The 24,373-nt window shown below is 36.6% G+C and overlaps 2 protein-coding genes across 3 annotated transcripts in view; one reads left to right on the top strand and one right to left on the bottom strand.

Annotated features, from left to right (window-relative positions):
• The window catches only part of FBXL13 (F-box and leucine rich repeat protein 13), a 217,273-nt gene that overhangs the window by 93,355 nt on the left and 99,545 nt on the right, over positions 1–24,373 (bottom strand). Inside the window, exons 10-12 of the mRNA XM_027539757.1 lie at positions 20,469–20,521; positions 16,945–17,045; positions 4,201–4,330 (exon numbers count right to left, since the gene is read on the bottom strand). Coding sequence (XP_027395558.1) covers positions 4,201–4,330; positions 16,945–17,045; positions 20,469–20,521 — 284 coding nt within the window. The remainder of the gene's footprint in view (positions 1–4,200; positions 4,331–16,944; positions 17,046–20,468; positions 20,522–24,373) is intronic.
• Positions 815–24,373, top strand: part of LRRC17 (leucine rich repeat containing 17) — a 38,858-nt gene continuing 15,299 nt past the window's right edge. Inside the window, exons 1-2 of one of the 2 annotated variants that reach the window (XM_027539751.1) lie at positions 815–944; positions 23,021–23,926. In XM_027539751.1, coding sequence (XP_027395552.1) covers positions 23,155–23,926 — 772 coding nt within the window. In that variant the 5' untranslated portion in view covers positions 815–944; positions 23,021–23,154. Of the gene's footprint in view, positions 945–3,887; positions 4,261–23,020; positions 23,927–24,373 lie in introns of those variants that run through there. The other variant, XM_027539750.1, reaches the window with a different exon arrangement.

The raw sequence follows: 24,373 nt of genomic DNA, 5'->3' as shown, positions 1-24,373 counted from the left end.
TTTTTTTTCTTCTGAAAATACTATAAGGAAAATGTTGCACTCAGGTTCTGAAGAAAAATATTTTAGAGAAATATACTAATAGGCTTTATTTTTTAACACCAACTGTGTCAGGAACTTAAGTTACATTATCTCCAATATTCCCCAGTTTGAAAGAAGAATTTTAATTACTTTGAAAAATATTTTAATAATGGCAGCTTACTGAGACAAAAATGCTATCATTCAACAAATATTTATTAAGTGCCTGTGTATGGTTTAACTTTGCCTGGAAATCAAAGAAATACAAATTGAAAATATAAAATAGCATATTCAATGTTGAATTGACAAAGTTTTTAATATAGAATATATTTATGAAGATAAACTATTTTATATTCATCATAAATGTAAATTGAGAGTCTTTGTAGAGCATGGACAACCTTAAAAATAACCTCTGATCATTTCATTTCTAAAAATTTGTACCCAAAATTGCATACACATATGCTAAGATATGGCTACAATAATTTTCCTCGGAGATTATTTATGATAGCCGAAAAAAAGGTAGACCAGGAAAAAGAATTGTAGGCCAATAATGAATGGTTAAATATAAATTGGTGTTTTGATACAATGGAATACTATTATACCTCTTAAAAGTAAGTTACAGGAAAATATTTAATGGAATAAAGACATGGAATAATGAAAGATATGTGTACTATATAATCTTTTTCAATTCAAAAGAAGTCTAGACACGCATAGTGTACAGACCCTGAAATTCTAGTAGTGTTGATTATTTCTGGATGGTGAGTTTTCAGGTAATTTAATTTTTTTCTTTGCAGAGGATAGTGAGAGAGCTCACTGCAGCAGCCCTATCACAATTCAGGCCAAGGGGGAGCAGAGGTTTTTCCAAAGAGAAGAAACTGGGCAGAGGCATTACTTCAGCCACATCAAAGATGATAACATGAGGTGAACATGTAAGTGCTAATATTCACTCGGAAATCAGTCATATAATTTAATGCACCCTACAGCGTTTATCCAATCCCATAAGAATGTAGAATATTTCTAAGGCATATGTAATTGATTTTCACTTTTCTTTGTAGTTCTCCATCATCCACTTATTTATTTTTTCTAACACGTATGGTTCAAATACTTTCACAATATTATACAAATACATCTTTCCTTTTTTGGGCAGCCATGACTACATTAGCATTTAGCTCTTGACATATTTTGTTTATGTTAATCCAGAGTTTCCAAGACAGAAATGCTGTTTTACTCATCACAGTGCCCAGTATGCAGCAGGCACTCAGTAAACACCAGCGAAAAACATTGAGTCATAAGCTTCTATTCTCAACTCTTTTTGTTTTATTAGGACATTTTTCCTTGGTCAGATATATTAACACATGTCTTCATAGCGCAAAATTCCAAACATATAAAAAGAAACTACATTTTAGTTTCCAAGAGACGAACCTATAAAACCCGTGAATAGTCAGCTTTCCTTCTTTGAAACCATTTTGTATTGTCATACCAATGCAATTAGACCAGGTAGGGTGAAACTATCCTCACAGGTAGGTAGATGGAGCCAGGAAAGTAGATGAAACCGCCTCAGAAGACTTCATAAGTCCCTTGGGTGCAATAACTTCCAAAGTACACTGATTCGTCCTGAAGTTACAGCAGCAGCCATTATTAAAATATCTATGGTTCATAATGAGGCCATTTCTTACAAAATTTCAAATGGTAAAATTTCCAGTGCCTTGGGTTAAATCTCTGTTTGCTGTTAAATTATTAAGTGAACAAAGGGAAATTGAATGTAGATAAATAAAAAATGAACACCCTAACATTATTTTGCATGATGTGAAACACTAACATCACTGCGGCTTGAGAATTACAAATTAAGGATCATTTAGGAAACAAAATCTATTCCTGGTACGTTCAGACCAAACTCAAGCACCTACTAAGACAGCAGGCAATGCAGTGAAGTGGTAACTGTCCCGGAGTAAGTGCATGTTTGCACATTACTGAGTGGAGGAGAAGGCGGTAAACTGCAGAGAGGGCTCCGTTTCAAGGGGGTGAGGCTGACTCTGTCCTCACAGAGGACATGTGGGGATGCAGGCCCAAGTTCGCTAGTTCTTATGTATTTTTTTTTTAAGAGAAGCTTAAAGTCTAGATTTTTATTTGAAAACTCCAAAATTCCAAATGTTGGCTCAAAATTTAAAGACAGACTATATATGTTTTCCCTAAATATCTGGCCAGAGAGTCATCAGTTTGAAACCTCTGACTTTGAGCTGTGTTTGAAAATATTTAACCTTAGGACATGTTTATGTGTGTTTGTGTGTCTATGCATGTGTTTGTGTTGTTGTTGCAATAATTACTTGGTGGAAACTGAGAAGAAAAAGGAGTTAAGTCACACTATGAGGAGGGTTCTGAAGCACTGAGGTGAGTTAGACAGTACTATATATAAAATAGATAACTAATAAGAACCTACTGTATAGCACGGGAAGCTCTACTCAATACTCTATAATGACCTATGTGGGAAAAGACTCTAAAAAAGAGTAGATACATGTATATGTATAACTGATTCACTTTGCTGTACAACATTGTAAATCAACTATAGTCCAGTAAAATTTAATTTTAAAAGAAGGACTAAAGGCTGTATCTTTCAGGGAGAGGTTGATCAGTGGGATGTGTCAAAAGCATATTGAGTTATTTCTGAAGTTGCAAATATTCTTCCTTTGTGATCAGGCCATCTGTGTTTTCTGACATTCATATCCAAGTTAGGCCCCCATCAATCCATGGAGACTGAGAGATACAGACACTCTCTGTCTTGATGATTACATATCAAAGCCTGGCTCCCAGGTCCTTGAGGAAGACATTCATGGGTTGTAAACAGGTGAGAAACTTTTTAAGAAGTTGACATCTCAAAGGGAGCAAAAACAGAATGTACAACTGCAAGTTTTCTAAAGTAAGAAAAAGGAGGTCAGGGATTCAGAGTCAGAAAAAAGCCTATCTGAAGTTTTGTCAATCTGGAGGGAACATTAAGGCCATCTTGATCATAGAGTGGCAGATGTCGGTGCTTAGCAAACTATTGATATATCAGTAGATTGGATTTAAACAAATGCAAACTCTAGCCTTGCAGCCCTAGCTTAGCATCCTTTCCCCTACATCATCCCCAATGCTTAGTGTACCAGGAAACCATGACATGCCAGTGGTGGTGGCTAAGTAAAATTTCTGTCCATTCAAGAACTTGGAGGAGAAATCCATTCTGTCCCTGTATTCCTTCCAGGAATACCTGCTTATAGCATTATCAGTATGCTTTTACCAGCTGTGCAACCCTGAGAACCCTGGTCTTTTCATCTAAATAAGCTATAGGGCACAGCATTTGTATGAGCAGTAAATGTGATATGTATGAAACACTCAACATGGTGCCTGGTGTATAGTAACAGTTCTCATTTGTGTCATTATATTATTTTCATAGAATGATGACCATACTATGACACTAATAGCAATACACAGAGAGCTGGAAGAAAAGTTAAATGAATGGTGACTTAAATCTAACAAAACAGAGCAGAAGAAACTATCAAAGAGGCAGGAACTGCTTCCACAGTGCCATGTCATACCCTCCACAATTCCACACTATTTTCTGCCCAGGTTTCTTAGTCTTGTTCCTTCAGACTTAAATATTTCCCCATGTAGACCTCAAATCTTCATGTTATTTAGCCCAAGGATATAATGCAATTTTAAACAATCATTATCTTTGTTGTATTTCCTTTCTTACGTTTAGCACTTGCAGCATTTTACCTAATACTATTTACTCTCAGAGTCCACGTGGAAGCAAACTAACTTTTCAGGAAGTTCTTTGCAAATACTCCCCACCCTCTCCCCCAAATAGTTTTCTTTGTTTGTATCTTGGTAGCAATTCTAAAAAGTTTTCAAGATTTGGACTCTGCTAGTGTAATTGTGCACAGAATATCTACACAGAAGTGGTCTGCTTCATCATCCAATGAGCTCTGCCTCTTCGTGGATGTGACACTCCAATGGAGGGAAGCCAAGAGCCTATAGTAGCAATCCTGGGGAAAATTTAAGCAGCTTTGTTCACGTAATTGAAAACCTTCTGAAAAGTGTGCTGCAGTCCGTGCACAGCGTTAGTATAACATGAGGGCTGGGGCTGGATGCAGCCGGTTCTCTGGAGGACTTCTTTGCCTGCTGCAGGAAAGAGAAGGCTGAAAGACAAACCTGGGTGCAGCCGGAAAGGTCCAGATAGATGAGCTTGTGGCATCCGTTCCCCAAATTCAGGTACTGTAAACCTTTGTCTGTGAACTTTCTGCAGTAAGCCAAACTAAGATTCTGTAAATTGTAGAAGTACCTGAGAAGACAGGGAGAGAGAAGAGAGGAAGGAAAGTGATTATACTTAAGCTGTTTCCTCACATCTTTGTTAAGCCACTATGACAAAGAGAAGTAAAGCTGTAAATTAATCTTTTCTCCTTGCAGCTATTCAAGAGTTGAACTTTATTGTTAATTCTCTTCCTGTTAAGGAGATTGCAGTAGCATATCAGATAATGCATAATCACGTTTCAAATGAAAATAAAGATTTGGCTAAATTTTTAAGAAAACCAATTGGGATAAAGCTTTGGGGGCGGGGGAGGTCTGTGCATTCATGTTGTTTGCAAGTTAGTTTGTGTTTGAAAGCAGTTTCAGTTTGTGTTATTGTTGCATTTAGCTTTTATATTGGAGCATCGAAATAACAATGCAAATGTCTAGGAGGACAAACTCTTTGTAAACATTTAAATGGTGATTAACTGTTACATGAGAGTTAGGATTTGGGGCGGAAAGGAGGCAAAGTTAAATATAATAGGCTCTTAAAATGGACAAAGCAAGCAAATGGCTTGAAAAAATAAATTTGCATGTGCATGATTTTCTAAGTAACAGTTTCATTATTATAACTAAAGAAAGACTGACTGATACACAGAGCTTAAAAGTGGATTAAGAGCAGTCTGCAAATATGTGGGCAACATATGAAAGGAATAAAACCATATCAGAGGCTATAAATCTCACTGAAGTTGCAACAGATTAACTATGGCATTACCACCATAGCCAAAATGAGAGCTTTCAGGAAAAAGGAGGGTCTTTAGGACAACTCTCTGCAAGACTCACAGTTTGAGGACACTCTATGGGCAACTTTCAAAGCCCTCCTAAGCCTGGCATTTTTTAAAAGTGCAAGAACTCTCACTTCTGCTTTTGTAATAGAGTTAAACTACATGCTCTTGGCTTGTGATCTGCAGCAGTTTAACAGTGAACTAGAAAGCAAAAAGAACAAAAAGTAGGAGGAAAATGCCTTTCTGTCCCTCAAAAGCCCACAAATGACTAATAAAGTTTACTTTCACATAAATGGGAAATTAGATATGCAAGCTTTGATCATTAATCAGATTTATTTCCCAAATCTGAAAATATCATATGATATAATTCATATTCCGTAGCGGATTATTTGACTCACACCCATTTCCCTCTGGTAATGGCTATTTCCATGAGACTCAGTAGAACAGAGAGGGAAGCCTTCTGGACTCCCCAGTGGCTGGGTGGGCAGGGCTCTGAAGGAGAAAGCAGCACTAACATCCCAAAGACATAACCCTTCTGGGGCCCTTGAGAGCATTGCCAAAGTTTTAGAAATGCTTTATCTTCCTCTCCCTGAATTATACCCTTGTGATTCAACTAAGTAAAGCACAATTTTCTTGGGGGGTTGTCATTCCTAAGAACTTTTTAGCTCTCCAATTTGGCAAAAGGAATAGTGAGGCAGGCAGCATGACACAATGGAAAATACACAGGGTTCTGGAATCTGACCAAACTGGATTCGAATCCCAGCCCTGACACTTACTGCAACTGCCCCTTAGCTGCCCAGAGACTGTTTCCACATTTACTAAGTGGAGATTATAGCATTATCTTTTTTTTCAACCCTGACCAGCTGTGGGGCCTCCAGCTTTCCTGAACCTTAGTTTTCTGTAACATGAACATCTGTAACATGAATGTAACGTATCTGCTTTTTCCTCTTAGTAAAGATGTGACAATTACATAAGAATGTATATATAATAGTATTATATTGAGGGTGAGTTTTGATGATTAAAATCAGCAGGGATATGGTAGAACCTTTAAAAATACACATATTGTTATTATTGCTACTACTGTCTCAAATAATACATATGAATTATTCTTACAAAGTTTGATCTATCTTTTTTCCATTTAATGGAATAGGTACTTACCTGACAATAGTGGTGCATACTAACTTGAAGAGTTTGAGGGGCCTCATATTCCATCTGTACCCTATTTCAGTCGTGGTGGTAAAACCAGGTGTAATCTGTTAACCCCGGTGAGATTGATAGTCTGCTGTAGTTTCTGTTCCTCCATCTGTTGCCCTTGCATTTGCTGACTGTTCTTCCTAACCTACTTTTAAGCTCTGTACGTCATTCTTTCTTTCTTCAGGTATAATAATGAAACCATTACTTACACAGTCGTGCATATTCAAATATATTCAAGTCTGATCCAAGTCTGTTTTTCAGTTTCTTTAAGTGCATGTGATCCATTTAACAAATACCAAAAATGAGAATTGAACAAGAAGCTTTGAACTTTTTTGTGTGTCACAGATACTTTTGGATCTATGGCCCCTTTGTCAGCATGATGTTTTTAATGTATAAAATAAAATACAATTTCAAAGGCAGCCAATTTTATCCACAGATATTATTAAAATATTTTTAAGAGCCAAATGACTGAAAAAATGTATATGCTTCTTTATTAACATGTTCAACAACAACATCTAGCGACAGGTCTATTAACGACAATGCTTTTGAAGCAGTACTGAGTACCAATGATAATTTTAAATATTTGTAACAACTATAAGAAAATACATGTGATGAGAAAATAATTGTGATTTGTATGAGTGAAAGAGTCCCAGGGACTGCTAATACTACCCTGATTTTTTAAATCTATATTTCAGTTAAAGCTTAGTGAAAATAGAGATTTTTTTTTTTTCTCCTATCAAAATTTATGGAACCTCTGATTTCCATTCATGATCTTCTTGGAGGATCCACTGACCGCAGGTTTGGCAAAAGAGTCATTTAATTAAACTAAATGACTCTGAGATTAAGTCTAGATCTAGCTCTTCAAAGTGGAACCTCATGGGAATCATCAGTTTGAAAGTAAAACACAAATCTTGAGTGGCTCTGTTAGCCTTTCAAGGCTTTTATAGTGCCGCAGACTTAGAGCTTTGGGGGATGAGAAAAATATTGGTTTACAGTGAAATCACACTTGGCAAATTTTATGCAATATTGCCACTTTTTATCCTGAATTTTGGCAAAGAAATATGTCCCTTATATGAGTAAGATCTAGTTCATCATTTTTCCAATCCAGAGATGACTTTATAATTCTAATTACACTTGAGGAAGTGTTTTCAGACAATGTTTTCTAATTATTTGATAACTTTTTCTTATGTGTGTGGGGAGGGTTCTCTGTGTGATTTATTTTTCTACTGTTACTATAATCTTTAAGACATCACAATTCTTACAGAAACTACAGAGATCACTGTTTCTTTTTTCTTTGGGTTTTTTATCCATTAAAGAATTGAGGCCCTCTGTGTTAGATCTTCAACACCTGAGGGTAGCTATTACTAGAAGGAATGTAGAATTCTGTGTTTAAATTAACATTTCTCTGAAAAATCTTAACACAAGGTCCAGTCTGTAAAGCAGAGTATTTGCATATGGATTCGTTTGAGTTGAGTACTGGACTTAGTCTTACAGAGGCAGTATTTTAATAGAATTCCTGCAGAAAATCCAAATGCAGTGACTTGACCTCCTATTTACAGGGCGGACCCTAAGGATTTCCAGTCACGGCCACAGCTTATTCTGTCTACCCCATTCTGATGAACTGTGGCGAGACTATATTAACATGAGAGTACTTGTCAATAAGAAGTTGCCAGTCAATTTAAGGGTTGATTCATCTATAGGAAAAATAGACATCATGCTTCTATAGCATATAAAGCTCCATTAAGAAGCAAAGATCATAATATTAATATCTTTATTCACCACTCTGTGCCCAGAATATTTGATCAATACATAGTGAATAAGTGAATGAATGTTGCTGCTAGAACTCAGGGAGTAATCACTGTGGAGTTCCGATAGATGGTATGACTTGAGATGTAAAGTCTACAGATTAGCAAAGAGAGGAGAAAGGCATTCTAGCTTGTAGAAAAAGAGAAGCATGTAGCAGTCAACTGACCAGAGTTGAGAGTTTCCTTTGGAAAACCTAGGCGGATAAGTTTGATCAGATAATGATAAAGAATAGTAAAGGAAGAGTCTAGACCTTAAGCACATCAAAGACATGATAAGACTAAGTTCAGGACAATACTTCTCACAACATAAGGGAAGAGAGACCAAGCATGAACCATCTGGATGCTGCACCAAATGAGGTATTGAGAATGCCACCTTGACTGTGGCAATGGAATAAATGGACAGGGTTTAATTCAGGAAATGTTTAAAAGCAAAAAATACTTTGAAATGGGCATGAGCTATGGACAGCCCTTGTTTTCAACTTTAGAAAACTGAGCAAGTCCCCAAAGAAGTGAGGAAAAATATTCAGATAAAAAACTGGCAAATCACTGTTGCCAAGAAAGGCAAACAAATTACATTTTTCTTTGGAAAGAAACACTAAAGGCACCAGAGAGAGAATGAAAACAGCAACAAACAACACTTCTCTAGTTATTTATAGCTGAAAAAATGTTATTACATACCCAAGCATGATTAAAACAATAGAAAGCAGAGCAGAAATAAAGAATCATTATGAAATGTATTTTTATTATAGATAAAGTCAGTGTACATTTTTCTCATATGATGAAAAACATCAGTATCACGTAGCATTTATCCTGAATGTTGTCTCAAAAGCAAGAACTAGAAGTTAAAATCAAAACAAAATTCTAATTTTAGGTCCTATTTTCCTATATGTTGCCCACTAAAGATACAGCTTCATTTGTAAAATAAACATCCTTAAAAAACTATGCAGAGCTGTACTATTATTTTAAATTTCCTAGAAGAAAACATTATCTCAAAGTATGGTTGGAAAAAATGTTTTGACTTTTTAAAAAAAGTGATAACGCTACTCCCAAATCGTCTACTTAAAAGAGTTCAGATTTTCATATATGGATTTATAGATTTTTAAATATGTATGTCTCTCTCCCCTCTCCAGCCACCCCCCAACTCACTTTCTATCTATAGATAGATAAAATACATACACACAAATATACACATGTACCATATATATATAAACACATTCATCCACGCACATATATTCATTCACACACACACATATATATCTTAATGTGGAATTTCTAAAGAAAACTACTGAGTGATGTCCTATATTACAGGGCAGAGAATCCTACAGAATTCCTGAAAGGGTCAGAGGCCCTCCACAGTGGTGCTGCTGGAGCTGGCTTGCTCTAGCCCATGAGAACCAATTGTTAGCATCTCTTCTCAACTCTACATTCAGTGGCATGTTGGTAGCTTAAAACTGGCCATGATGGAATTATTTATGTCACAGAAATCAGTAAATCCTACAAATCAAAACATACCTTGACCCCCTACCTCAGCCAGTAATTAAACATTTACTGGAACACAGCTGTCCTCAGAACACACTTTGAGAACTACTGATACAGAGAATGCAGTATTGCTGAGAAAACAATGATGAGAGATAAGATGATAGCTTGAAGGACTGGAATAAATATCTGACCTGAAAATGAAAGGGGATTCTTAAAACATGAACAAATAGAGTTGAAACATTAAAAAAAAAAAGTCCATCAGTTAACCCAAATTGAGAGATTGTTTACAAAATAAATAAACAGTATTCTTCAAGTGTCATAAATAAACAGTATTCTTCAAGTGTCAAGGTCATGAGATACAAGGAACAACTGTGGACTGGTACAAACTGGAGAGCACTAAGAAGAAATGACAGCTGAATGTAGTATGGACGCTTACACCAGATCCTGGAGCAAAAATAAAAGAACATGAGTGGGAAACTTGATGAAATCTGAATAAAGACTTTCATTAATAGAAAAGTAAAAAGAAAACTATCTCTTTTTTAGCTGAGAAAATTAGTTTTAATGTCCAAAAAGTTTAGCTGAGAAAATTAGTTTTAATGTCCGAAAGGTTTACTATGTCCCAGGAAAAATTAAAAGAACACAAGTTTGGGAAATGTTTTTAATTTCTCAGAGAAAAGGAATTTCCTGCCAGCATCTTGGCAGAAAAAAAAAAAAAAAATAGATTACCAACAAACGAAGAGAAAAATCAGGCTGGCTTTAGACTTCTCTTTAACTTGAAATAATGAAGATTATGGGGCAGCATTTGTAGGGTTTTAAGTAGAGTAAGGGACATGATTCAAGAAGTATACCCTGAGAGAATTTGTTGTTCATCCTCTGACACAACAAAAAGTCATCTTCAGAAAGCAATGACTGAAAATCTAATATTTGCACATATTTCCAGATAAATATAATAATTTATATTTGCACATGTTTCCAGTCATCATACGTGCATCTCTGTCACTTCAGTCATGTCCGACTCTACTCTTTGCAACTCCATGGATTATAGCCCACCAGGCTCCTCTGTCCATGGAATTATCCAGGCAAATATACTATATATATATAGTATATTTGCCTGGATATATATAGTGGGTTGCCATTTCCTCCTCCAGATTCCAGTCATCATAGGATGAATCAAAATCAAAATTAAAGAATAAGGAAATTGTGATACAAATAGACCATCAATGAATGACAAAACTACAGTTGGTGGTGATGGTGGTTTAGTCGCTAAGTCGTGTCTGACTCTTACGACCCCATGGACTGTAGCCTACCAGGCTCCTCTGTCCATGGGATTCTCCAGGCAAGAATACTGGAGTGGGTTGTCATTTTCTTCTCCAAAACTCGAGTTAGGACTACCTAATCATAAATATGATTATGATATTGAGTATACCAAAAATCAATATTAAAAAGAAAGATGATAAAAAATCACAATTAGTATATATTTACATATAGGTGAGTCAAAGTAGAGGAACATCGAGTTCAAGGAAGAATTAGAATGTATTAGATCTCTTGTCGAACACAGGGGGAGCCAAAGTTAGTGTTTCATTATGACTTTGATAATTACAGAAATGCATGATAAAGCGTGTTTTTAAAAAACATAGAAATAGCCACTAGTTAGAATACACAACAGAATATGCATTTATCTAAATGTATTCAGATTATAGATATAACACATTTTGTAACAAAAAGCAGAAAAGATAAGTACAGTGCAGTAACATAAAAATAAATAAAAAATATAAAGCAAGATGATAAAAATAAGGCCATATACTCAGTTTTGACAAGAAATATTAGTCTTTTAAACCACTTTCTTAAAAAGGCAAAGAGATTGAAATTTTTTAAAATAGAAGTTAGCTATGTGCCACATGTGAAAGATAAACCTAAAATATAGCAACACAAAGGTTAAAAATTATGGGTATACATAAAGTAATTTCACAAAGCCACAAGCAAAAGAAAACAAAGGTGACTGTGTAAATAGCATTTTAAAAGAATTTAAGACAAAGAAACATCAACCAGGATAGAAAAATATAATTTTATGTAAACAAGTGCTACAATTTATAGATAGATTGTATGTGCAAACATGCTGCTTATTAATCCTTATGTGTTGAATAACATAAAAATAAATTAATAAAAACTTCATTATAATAGGCAACTACTGTATCACTATGACATTAAGAATTTACACATGCATGTGCATATATACATAGAAATTTTGTTCTCTGAAAGAAACTCTCTTGTTTTAAACATTCATGGATGATTTATTGAAATTGATTATATTAAGTAGTCCACCAAGAAATCTCCATAAATTTCAAAAAGTAGAAATAATTCTGTCCACATTTCTTGACCACAGTGTACGAAACTAGAATTAAAAACAAAATTCTCTTCTAAATAATTATTGGGTCAAAGAGGTAAGCAAATATACAGCAGTTTGTTCAGAAAAGGAGAACAATATTTATCAAATCATACAAGCTTTGCCTAAGTTCTTTAAAAGTAATTTCATACCTCTGTTTTCTTATTTTAGAAGAAAAGAAGTCAATTAAATCATACAAATGAAAAGTTTAAAACAATACGTGTACATCATATCCAAATCCAAAAGTATTCATTTAGAAAATATAATGAGGAATCATAATCAGAAAGGATACCATGCACAATGGCAATTAAAAAGACACCACAAAGACTATCTGTATGAATAAAACAAAATTTTGAGACATCTAAGAGTGTTTGCAAAAAAGATATTTTTTTGAAGTATACTATGCTCCTGATGGGCTTCCCTGGTGGCTCCTTGGTAAAGAATCTGCCTGCCACTGCAGGAGATGCAGGTTCAAGTCCGGGGTCAGGAAGATTCCCCTGGAGGAGGAAGTGGCAACCTACTTCAGTATTCTTGCTGGGAAATCCAAGGGACAGTGGGACCTAGTGGACTACAGCCCTTGGGGTTGCAAAGAGTTGGACGCGACTAAGCAACTGAACAACAAATTGTTCCTGATAGGGAGACTAAATATTGTAAAAATATGGCTTAGTTTCTAATTTATTTTATCTTTCATTATTGGCATACTGGTAAATATCTAACAACTGGCTCTTCAAAAACATATATGCATATGTATATATGTTTGCTATAAAATTATACATCTTACTATTTTACATCAACTATTTTACAGATGTAAAAGATGAATAGCCCACAAATTACAAATCATAACATACACAATACTGTTTATTACTGATTTCGTATAACCAGTTGATTCTTACACAATGCTTTCATTCATTGACTTTTGCCAAACTCATAAATATAGGTGGTACTTTTGTCTTCTCCCTTGTATACTCAAAGGAAAAATAAAATTGGTCAGTCTGCTATATTTATTTTTACCAAAAAATAGAAGTAAAATTTTTAAAATTGAGGAATGAGTGTAATTCCAATATGAGTATATTTTTTTATTTTAATGGGTAAGACAAAAGTGAAGAAAAATGTGTGTGTCCGGATTTCACTCAGTCATCAATGATGTGCCTTTTTTGCTCAATCAGATAACAGTTTTCAAGTACTGAAAAGATACTTGCTAAACTTTTTTGTGCTATTCACAGTGTTGCAGCTACAAACATGACATGCCTTTTTTCAGTATTTTCTGTGGAAGTATAGTTGCCTGGAGAATCCCAGGGACGGTGGAGCCTGGTGGGCTGCCGTCTATGGGGTCACACAGAGTCGGACACGACTGAAGTGATTTAGTAGCAGCATAGTTGACTTAGAATGCTGTGTTAATTTCTGCTGTACAGTAAAGTGATTCAGTTATACATATATTTCCATATATTCTTTTAAATATTCTTTTCCATTATGATTTGTCATTGGATATTGAATACAGTTCTCTGTGCTACACAGTAGGACCTACTGTTTATCCATTGTACATCTAAACACTTACTTCTGCTAACCCCAACCTCTCATTCCATCCCTTCCCCTAACTCCGTCCTTCTTGGCAACCACCAGTCTGTTCTGTGTCCATGATTCTGTTTCTGTTTTATAAGTAAGTTCATTGGTGTCATATTTTAGATTCCACACATAAATGATATCATATGGTAGTTGTCTTTCTGACTTACTTAATTTAGTATGACAATTTCTAGCTCATCCATGTTGCTGCAAATGGCATTATTTCATTCTTTTTTATGATTTTCTATCATGTATGTATATACCACATCTTCATCCCTTGTTCTGTCTACCTTCAGGTTGTTTCCATTGTCTTGGCTATTGTGAATAGTGCTGCTATGAATATAGGGGTACATACTTCATTTTGAATTATAGTTTTGTCTGAATATATGCCCAGGAATGGATCATATGGTAATTCTATTTTTAGTTTTCTGAAGAACCTCCATATTTTTTCCCACAGTGGCTACACCAACTTGTATTCTCACCAAGAGTGTAAGAGAGTACCTTTTTCTCCACACCCTATCCAGCACTGGTTATTTGTAGACTTTTTAATCATGGCCATTCTGACACGTGTGAGTGAGGTGGTACTTCATTGTCGTTTTGATTTGCATTTCTCTAATAATTAGCAATGTTGAGCAGCTTTTCATGTGCCTATTTGCCATTTGTATCTCTTCCTTAGAGAAATGTCTATTTAGGTCTTCTGCCAATTTTTCAGTTGGGTTCTTTGATTTTTTGTTGTTGAGTTGAGCTGTCTGTATATTTTGGGAACTAGGCCCTGTCAGCAGCATCATTTGCAAATCTTTTCTCCCATTCTATAGTTCGTAGACATGACACACTTTTAATCTACTATATTGTTTTCTCCAGTCTAAACAATCAACAGAAAAATAAGCCAGGCCCTAATTTTGTATTATTTGCCATTTTCCATGCCATTTTGGCTGATTTCAAGCTATCAATGAGAGATCACTGAACATGGAGTTGGGAAGAGATGCACAGAGCACATTATTTTATAGAATTTTCACCATACAGATACAATAGACATAAATCACCTCAAGAACACAGATAATAGTAATGTGTACAAAAACATTAGAAGGTGCTGAGTTTTTAGTACTACCTATATAAAAATTTTAGATATATAAGGAAATATCACACATCATTTGAGAAAAGTTTTATTCAGTAAAGGATGCTGTAATAATTGGTTAGTTATTTAACAACTCTTTTTTTTAATCACTTAAGTATAGTTAATTTATAATGTGTTAGATCCCAGTGTACAACAAAGTGATTCAGTGATACATACATGTATACATATATATACACACACACATACACATATGTATATAATATATTCTTTTTAAGATTTTTTCCATTATAGGTTATTATAAGATATTGAATATAGTTCCCTGTGCTATACAGTAGGTCTTTGTTGTTTATCTATTTTATATACAGTATCAATAACCTCAGATATGCAGATGACACCACCCTTATGGCAGAAAGTGAAGAGGAACTCAAAAGCCTCTTGATGAAAGTGAAAGAGGAGACTGAAAAAGTTGGCTTAAAGCTCAGCATTCAGAAAACGAAGATCATGGCATCTGGGCCCATCACTTCATGGCAGATAGATGGGGAATCAGTGGAAATAGTGGCTGACTTTATTTTTGGGGGCTCCAAAATCACTGCAGATGGTGATTGCAGCCATGAAATTAAAAGATGCTTACTCCTTGCGAGGAAAGTTATGACCAACCTAGACAGCATATTCAAAAGCAGAGACATTACTTTGCCAACAAAGGTCCATCTAGTTAAGGCTATGGTTTTTCCAGTAGTCATGTATGGATGTGAGAGTTGGACTGTGAAGAAAGCTGAGTGCCGAAGAATTGATGCTTTTGAACTGTGGTGTTGGAGAAGACTCTTGAGAGTCCCTTGGACTGCAAGGAGATCCAACCAGTCCATTCTAAAGGAGATCAATCCTGGGTGTTCTTTGGAAGGAATGATGCTAAAACTGAAAGTCCAGTATTTTGGCCACCTCATGCGAAGAGTTGACTCATTGGAAAAGACTCTGATGCTGGGAGGGATTGGGGGCAGGAGGAGAAGGGGATGACAGAGGATGAGATGGCTGGATGGCATCACCGACTCAATGGACGTGAGTTTGAGTGAACTCCGGGAGTTGGTGATGGACAGGGAGGCCTGGCGTGCTGCAATTCATGGGGTCGCAAAGAGTCTGACACGACTGAGCGACTGAGCGACTGAACTGAACTGAACTGATGTATATGCTAATGCCAGACTCTTAATTTATCTCTCCCCTTCCCCTGCTCCGCCCTGCTATCCCTAGGAGTTTGACAACTCTTGATGTGAGAAACAAATATTCTGAGCTCATGGACTGCACACAAACAGGCTTTGGGCCACATGGGTCAAACGTGTTAGATCGTTGTTTCATTTATCTACCAAAATAAATTCTAGCTTGATTATAAATTTAAAAACAAATCATAAAAGAAAAAATGGATATCAAATGCCTGGAAGGAGGAAAACTCTCTATTTTTAAAAGATTCACAAGAAATTTCAAAGGAAAAATTTGGTAGATTTGACTGAATACAATGTGGCAAGTCAATAATGAGATAAACAAATATGTCACCACCCTTTTCCTAGGCTTGCACATTTCCAGAAAATGGTTAGAGAGCAAAGATAAGGAAGAGTACCACCTAGAATTTTCTCTGTTTAAGCATCTCTAAATGCCTCATTGGCATTTTTAAAAAGATCTAAAAATAGTTACATTCTCAAAAATGATTCACTCCTTCTTTGAAAAATGTTTTGAATCTCTCCCAATATGAGTATATATGCTTTCCTAATTAGTTTTTCCTTGGTGAAAATAAGGGATAATTGAATGATGTAAATTTTGGATAAAGTTGAATATCCTGTCAGCTCTTAGTAATGTATTCTTCCGTGCCTTCTCCTCCAAAGAAGTGCTAGCTTGTCAACAGTCCATAGGTCAAAAAAAACAGCAAATACTAGGTTTCCTGGAGGTGATGAGGGGGCCCTAGCAGGTAACCAGAGCATGGCAGTAGGGAACCTGGCGCTGCAGAGTTCAGTCTGAGGAAGCAGGATATTGGCTTTCTGTTGTAGAGAAGTCCGAACACTGGACTAGAATTGAGGGGCCAGGCTTCAAAGTCCAAGAACGAGGACCACCAGAAAGAGACAGGCAGAGCTTAACTCAAGCTACTGGGCAAATTGCTACAAGAGTGACACCAAAACACCAGCCAAGGCAACGGATCAGTTAATTATTCAGTGGATACCCACCAAGAAGGGAGAGCATCAGCACTGGAAAGCAGTGGGACTTGAAAGCAGTCTCCTGTTATCAGGATAGGGGTGCCACAGTCGGGGGGTGTTAGTAAAAGGAGATGCCTTTGGGTGATACTACAGCAAATCAGGGCCTAGAGGAGCATAACTATTTTCAGGGTAATACAGATAACACAAGCATTACCTTGGCAGGAGTCTCATTGTCCTGTTGGTGATAATTGTGTTAGACAGATTGAGATACAGGACTCCAGGGCAGCTCTCAGAGATGTATCTCATTGATTCATCCTGCGTAACAGTAGAGGGAAGAATCTTATTAAAGTCTAACAGGCTTTGCTATTTCCCCATTATCTATCATCTCTCTCCCTGCCCCCCAAAAATATATGCAAGACTTGATCTCTTCATACTTTTTATTAGTTATAAATCAAATTAAGTAGAAGATTGCTTTGCTTGCAACTTCATTACTCCCTCCCCTTCCTTTTCTTTGGGCTTTCCTGGTGGCTCAGACAGTAAAGCATCTGCCTGTAATGCGGGAGACCTGGGTTCTATCCCTGGGTCGGGAAGATCCCCTGGAGAAGGAACTGGCAACCCATTCCAGTACTCTTGCCTGAAAAATCCCATGGATGGAGGAACCTGGTAGGCTACAGTCCATGGGGTCATAAAAAGTCAGACACGACTGAGCAGTTTCACTTCACTGTTCCCTTTCTTTGGAAATAAAGTCCCATTCCATCACAATGACACTTTATTAAAATTTGAACCCTTGCCATTTCAACATCATGACAAGAAATTTGAGCTCGTGTCAAAGTGCCAAACAGTCTTGACTCTTTAGATATATGAAAATGATTGAAAAGGGATCCATTTTTAAACTTACTATAATCATTCTGAAAGACGGGAGTAGTAAACTCTTTCAGCTGGACTTCATTAAAAAGTGAGTCCATATTCATACATGGATATGTATATATATATATATAGAGAGAGAGAGAGAGATGTTTGTGTGTGGTGAAGTTTCTGTGGTTCCATTACTGAATATTTAAAACAGCTGAACAGATTTTCACCAAACTTATGATGAGTTTGAGATGGCCTGAATTAGAGGCTGCATACATGTCGGACATGAAATTTAGTGTCGAGGAAACTGTGCAGGAGAATCTTAAAGATTCAGTCAGCCCTCCTCCAGAGAGCTGAAAACCAGAACAAGAGAATAGTGTGACTGCGACATGAGAAAGGCAGAAAAACAAAGAATGATTTCAATCATGAGCCCTAAACTCACGTTTACAAGACAGATGAATTTCAAGCTTGGATTGCAACGCTGCTTCTTGTGTGGGTAACTAATTGTAAAATGTTCTAGAACGAGTAGCAGCAGGTTTGTGTTTATTTAATGATGGTGGAGGAGTCTCCCCAGGAATACTGAAGAGGTCTGCTAGTTTTAAATATCTGTGGTACATTGTCCTAGAAATAGGCCATTACAGGGTCAGGTAAACTGTCACTAGGCTAGCTGATGTGGTTCGGGGAGGGATTCTGCATGGATAGTATGGCTGCCCCCAACAGCACAAAGGATGGCAGATGTTTAGTTTCAGCAGGACCATCGGTGCTTAATGTTCTATTCTTAGCTACTTCTTGGAATCATGAATATTAAAATAACAAGATTCTACAGGTCAAAGCATCTTGCACATGGGATAAGAATTGGTTGATTTAAGGTGCAAACCACACCTTAAAGAGAACACAAGGGTTTTTTTAAGGTGTAAAACTGTAGTTCTGCTGTAGAAAAGATTCTGTGTGTCAGTAACACCTGAGAACAAGTACAGGGCTTTGAATAAACACTGTACTCTTGCCACTGCATTCAAGATGCCAGCAAGGTTTCTAGACATTCCATCATAGAAATGTAGGATTTGGATATCCATGTATAGATTTTAAAAAGTAAACAGTACACTTTTCCCCAACAGGAATGGAGAGAACAGCATAATGTGTGGCATTATAGTTTAATACAAAGAATCTATCTTCAAAAATATTCATGGTGTCAACTATCGAAGTGACTATGCACCTGTTGGAAGATTCCGGCAAAAATGCAGATGAAATGGGACACGGAGGAGGAGGAAAAGCTGGTTTACACCCTTAGAGAAGTAGCCACACAGATGTAACTGTGGGAACCAGCAAGAGGAAGATGTAGTAGGCTTTCTGTAACATGGAATAATCCGATGTTCCTTTGAGACGAGGAAGCAAACCATTCTCTTCATTTTCCTGTCTGAAGGAAATTCAAACTAATTTTGTTTTCAATATTTAAAAGAACAAAAGAACTCAAGTTGCAATCCCCAAATACTTGAGCACATAAATGCAAAAACTGTTTCTGTGTTTAACACTGCAAGATGGTCTGTGGAATTTGTCCACAATGCACTCGAATCTTTCTGGATGTAATATATTCATAAGGCAAGCTTCTTAAACCTTTTTGAATAAATGTTACTCAACTCCTTAAATGTAAGCCAGTCTCTTAGTCTTTGTCTCAAAAGGAAAGACAATAGTAAAATGTAGCTGGATAAAATTATCAGTCCTGTATATTATTAAACTAAAACTGGAAAAAAGACTTTGATGTTCACAAATTCAACACAGATGGCATTGTTTTGACTTTCCTATTAGAAAGCCAAATTTACAGAATATGATCTTTTTTCCAAGCAAGAACTAAAGCTCCCTGAGGGCAAGAATTGGAACCTAATTCATCTTAAATTCCCTATAACACCTCTATTTTGTAACATATAAGTTCCCTATATATCATATATCTTTAACATAGTAGGTACTAAAAATATGCACATAAAGAATGAAATAGAGTAGAAATTTGAAAGAAGAAACTGTAATGATGAGGCTGGGTAGATAGCAAGAAGGAGCCGATTCATGAAGTCTTTTCACCTGTGCCACGGTGCATGGACTTCAACCTAGAACTGGTGACTTAAGAGGAGCATGAAGCAATCAGGCTCTTCATTCTGTTCCTCCTATCTCCAAGTGAAGAGCACAGCCTGTGCAAAGGCAGAACAGCAAGAGGAGCTTGGTGCACACAGCAAAGAAAACATAGCAGGTTGTGGCTGCTGCAACTTAATGTGCAGCAGGACTTAGAAGAAGGTGAGACTGGAGAGTGAGGCAGAGGCAAGATCACCGAGGGTCTCCAGTAATTTTAAAGAACTGACTTTATCCAATAGTGTGGATGACAGGCATTTGTATAAATGGTGGAAGATAGTAGTGAAATGGTCAGATCTGCCTTTTAGAAGGAATATCTGTGGTCACGCGGTAGAAGACAGATTGAAAGCAGAGGAAGCCTGGAGACAGGGACCAGGAAGGAGCTGACTAGGGTTATGTGTTCATTTCCATCCTCTTGGGCACCACAGTTGACAGCCAGGAAGACTGATAAATTGACCCTGTTGTCTCTGCTGGAGCCCATTTTTTTCTGTCTCATACACACACATGACCTTAAACATAAATATAGCTCATTTTTGTGTCACTGTTGAATAGTTTTTACTTTCCAGAGATTCCAACCTTGGGCATGTCTATAGGATAAATAATAGCATTATATAAATTGGATAAAATTTCTTGGCAGTGTTTGCTTTCTCCATATTTAATATAAATGAGCACACAGGCATGTATTTTGGCAGAACCTCTGTGTTATTAGTACTCTAGTGGAGCAAGTCTGAATCCATATAAACAACAGTAAAATAAGCTTCTTATACTCACTGTGAGCGTTGGACAGTCAGAGACATTCAGCTCTTGCAGGTTTTTACAGAAACCTAAATCAAACAAGTTACATATTACTAAAAAACATATTACAAATATTTAAACTTAAAGTTTTTCCACCTTGCATTCAATGCTGTGTATTCATTAGAAAGCAAACCAAAACCCCTGGTAAGTAACTTGTTCTAAGTATATGGTTTCCTTTCCTAGAAAAATGATTTCTTTGGGCTTTAAAATTAAAATATGCTTATTATTGTTTGAGGATTACAAAAGGAAAGGGGATAAGAGAAAAATACTACTTTGGGGAAAAAACTGTATATACTTAGAGCTTTTCAGCTTCGAAGCATTTGAAAAAAACCAATTTGGTTTTTTTGTGGTGTGATATTTTTGTTAATTTAGGAGGTTGTGTTTCCTTTTAACATTATGAAATTTTTCAAACATACAAAGAAAGTTGAGAGAATTGTGGATTGTACAATGAATATATCCATCACCCATATTCTACAATTCATATTTTACTATATTTGCTTGATCACATACCCACCTGTACGTCTTTCTCTCTATCCCTCCATTCATCTTAATTTCTTATGCATTTTAAAGTAAGTTGCAGACATTGGGACACTCCCCCCAACAAATACTTCAGCATGAATGTCATGAATAATTCAGCATGCACAGTAATTGACAGAATGTTTATATTTTAGGTTAGATAGCCATAAAGTTTACAAAGAATTTTAGATTGATATGTGGAGAGTCAGAAAGTCCAAGTACCTAATGAGTTCTGGGACCAGAGACACCTGCCCAGCTTGTGATCTAGAAGGGAAATCAAGACATTTGTGCAAAGAGCTAGACAGCAAATTGTTACACAACCAGCTCTCTGGGTCTAGACTGCCATGAGTAAGACTCCAAATCTGAGACAGAAGAGAAACAGTGAAGGAACAGAGAACAGTGAATGGAAGGAATGCTTGGGGCAAAGAGGGGAGAAGGCATTCTAAATGGAGGAGACCCCTACAATCAGGAAAACTCCAGGCAAGGGGGTAATCCCGGCATTCACACTGAGACAATGAATAGAAAACACATCTGTTGCTCGTAACCTCAGAGCCCCACGATAATAACAATAGAAATGTTATTAATTATAAATCCATTTTGAACATTTCTTCCTCCTTACAAGTATGTCCTAATAAGTGCAAACCAGAACCAATTTCAGAATTTTAAAAATGAAAAATATTCTTTAAAATGTGCAGATTTTGGAAGTCATCAGTAATACTGAAGGGAAAAATAGATTCCAAAAAGATAACTAAATTTATGAGATTATTTATATTTTAAATAGCAGTTACTTGAATTCATGCAATTCAACAAACATTTAACAAGAACCTGCTATGTACTAGAAACTCTGCAGGTGCTGGAAATAACAGCAGTGAACAAAATAGAGAAAAATCCCTGTCCTTAGGAAGTTTATATCCTAGTTGGGGAAGAAGGACAATAAACAAAAGAGGCAAAATACTTATTGTGACAGATGGTGATACATGTTCTAGAGAGAAATAAAACAAGAAATGGATTAGAGAATCACCAGTGAGTGGGAAGGGGTGCTACTTTAAATAGAGCAGCCAGAAAAGGTTTTGCTGAGAAGGTGACATTTGAACCAAGATGTGCAGAAGATGGCAAGAACAGCTGGCAATTTACCCTGAGCATTTCTAGAGCCCACATTCAACATGATTGGTGATTGTGAGACAGCAAAGGAAACAGAAAAATAAGTTCAGCCGAACATCCGTTGGAGTCCTACTCGTTTGCACATCTCAAAGCTGTGAGAAGAATCCCTTTAACTTCTTGAATCCAGTTTCAGTTTTCATAATGCTAAATCCTAACAGTTTAACTGAGTTCTTCCCCTGGACCAGGAACTGTGAAGTATTCATTGCGGTGAGCCTGTTTCATCTTCCCCCCAAATACTAGAGGTATCATCAGTCCCCCTTCACAGATACTGAAGATGACGTTAAGTAACTAGCCTGAGATCACACAGTCCAGCAAGTAGAAGAGCCGTGATTCACATCAGAGCCCAAACATTTAGCCATGAAACCAGGCAAGCAGGAGGGTGTCGAGCTTTGTACACCACTTTCTACATGTACCTTTATTATAATAATTGGAATGCTTTTGCCTTAAAATAAAAAATAACTTGAGTTCCATGTCTCCTGGTTTAGAGTTTATGGGAACTTGAATAGAATTTGTATCCTGCTGTTGGGTGAAAATTGTATAAATCTTGATTATGTTGAATTGGTTCATAGTGTCTTTCAGGTCTACTCTTTCCTTCTACTTTTCTGTCTATTCTATTAAGTTTTGAGAGTTTGATATTGAAACCCCAACTAAAAAAATCTTAATTTGCGTACTTTAAAATATTGTAATATATAGTAGAACTATATGTAACTTTGCTCTGTATTTTCCAAGTCTCCTGTAAATGTGTTATCATACTTTCATAGTTTAGAAAAAAAAAAAACTTGAAAATTTGATTTTATTAGTCAGTTGCAATGTTCACAAATGTCTCTATTTTTTTTCCTTTTGCAATCTAGGGACTGCCATACCTCAGCTGGGTCTCATTCTTCCTGAACTGCTTTAGTTAAGATTACCCAAACTTGGATTTCAAAGGAGTACTTTCATTGTTCCATCTGTCACACCAAGTAATTGGGACCAGCTGGATGTCAGGATGCGGGTGGCAATCATCGTAATCCTACTTTTCTTTTGTAAAGCCGCTGAGCTCCGCAAGGCAAGCCCTGGGGGTGCAAGAAACCGAGTGAACCATGGCCGGGCTGGTGGAAGCCGGAAAAGCTCCAACCCGGTCAAACGCTATGCACCAGGCCTCGCCTGTGAGGTGTACACATACCTTCACGAAAAATACTTAGATTGTCAAGAAAGAAAACTCGTTTATGTGCTGCCCGACTGGCCTCAGGATTTGCTGCACATGCTGTTAGCAAGAAACAAAATCCGTATACTGAAGAACAGCATGTTTTCCAAGTTTAAAAAGCTGAAAAGCTTGGATCTACAACAGAATGAGATCTCCAAAATTGAGAGTGAGGCTTTCTTCGGTTTAAATAAACTCACCACTCTCTTACTGCAGCACAACCAGATCAAAGTCTTGACAGAGGAAGTGTTCATTTATACACCTCTCCTGAGCTATCTGCGTCTTTATGACAACCCTTGGCATTGTACTTGTGAGATGGAAACGCTTATTTCAATGCTGCAGATTCCAAGGAATCGGAATTTGGGGAACTATGCCAAGTGTGAAAGCCCACAAGAACTGAAAAATAAAAAACTGAGGCAGATAAAATCTGAACAGTTATGTAATGAAGAAGAAAGTGAACAATTGGAGCCAAGACCCCAATTGTCAGGAAAACCCCCAGTCATCAAGACTGAGGTGGACTCTACTCTTTGTCACAACTATGTATTTCCCATACAGACACTGGACTGCAGAAGAAAAGGTTTGTAAGTTGCTTACTTTTTCATTTTTGTGGACGATTAAAAATGCTTTTTGAATGTTATGAATCCGTGCACCACCACCACCTATCCATGACTTAGAATTTCTGGTGTCATTTCCGCCATGGGAGATTTTAGTGAGGCTCTTGACATATTAGTGAAGACACTGTGTGGTCTGAGCACTGTTAATCTACCCTGGGACAACAAACAATTTAGTTGTCTCTTTCATTTCTGACATAGGTTAATAACTTATTTGTAATATTAAATTAAAGCCAGATGTCATTGAATTAGGGTTGTATAGAAAATGGTATTATTCCTTCCAATTACTGTAAGGTTTTTTTTTTTTTTTAAGAACAGAAAGGAAATGTTAAGATGAACCGAGAGACTCCAGCACGTCTCAAAGAAATTATAGACAGGAATCTGTTAATGTTGAAGAAACAGAAGTCAATTTG

This window comes from Bos indicus x Bos taurus, chromosome 4 (genome assembly GCF_003369695.1).
Source record: "Bos indicus x Bos taurus breed Angus x Brahman F1 hybrid chromosome 4, Bos_hybrid_MaternalHap_v2.0, whole genome shotgun sequence".
In the NCBI taxonomy this organism is placed as follows: Eukaryota; Metazoa; Chordata; class Mammalia; order Artiodactyla; family Bovidae; genus Bos; species Bos indicus x Bos taurus.
Note: the sequence above shows the minus strand (reverse complement) of the source record. Positions and strands in the feature narration are given on the sequence as shown.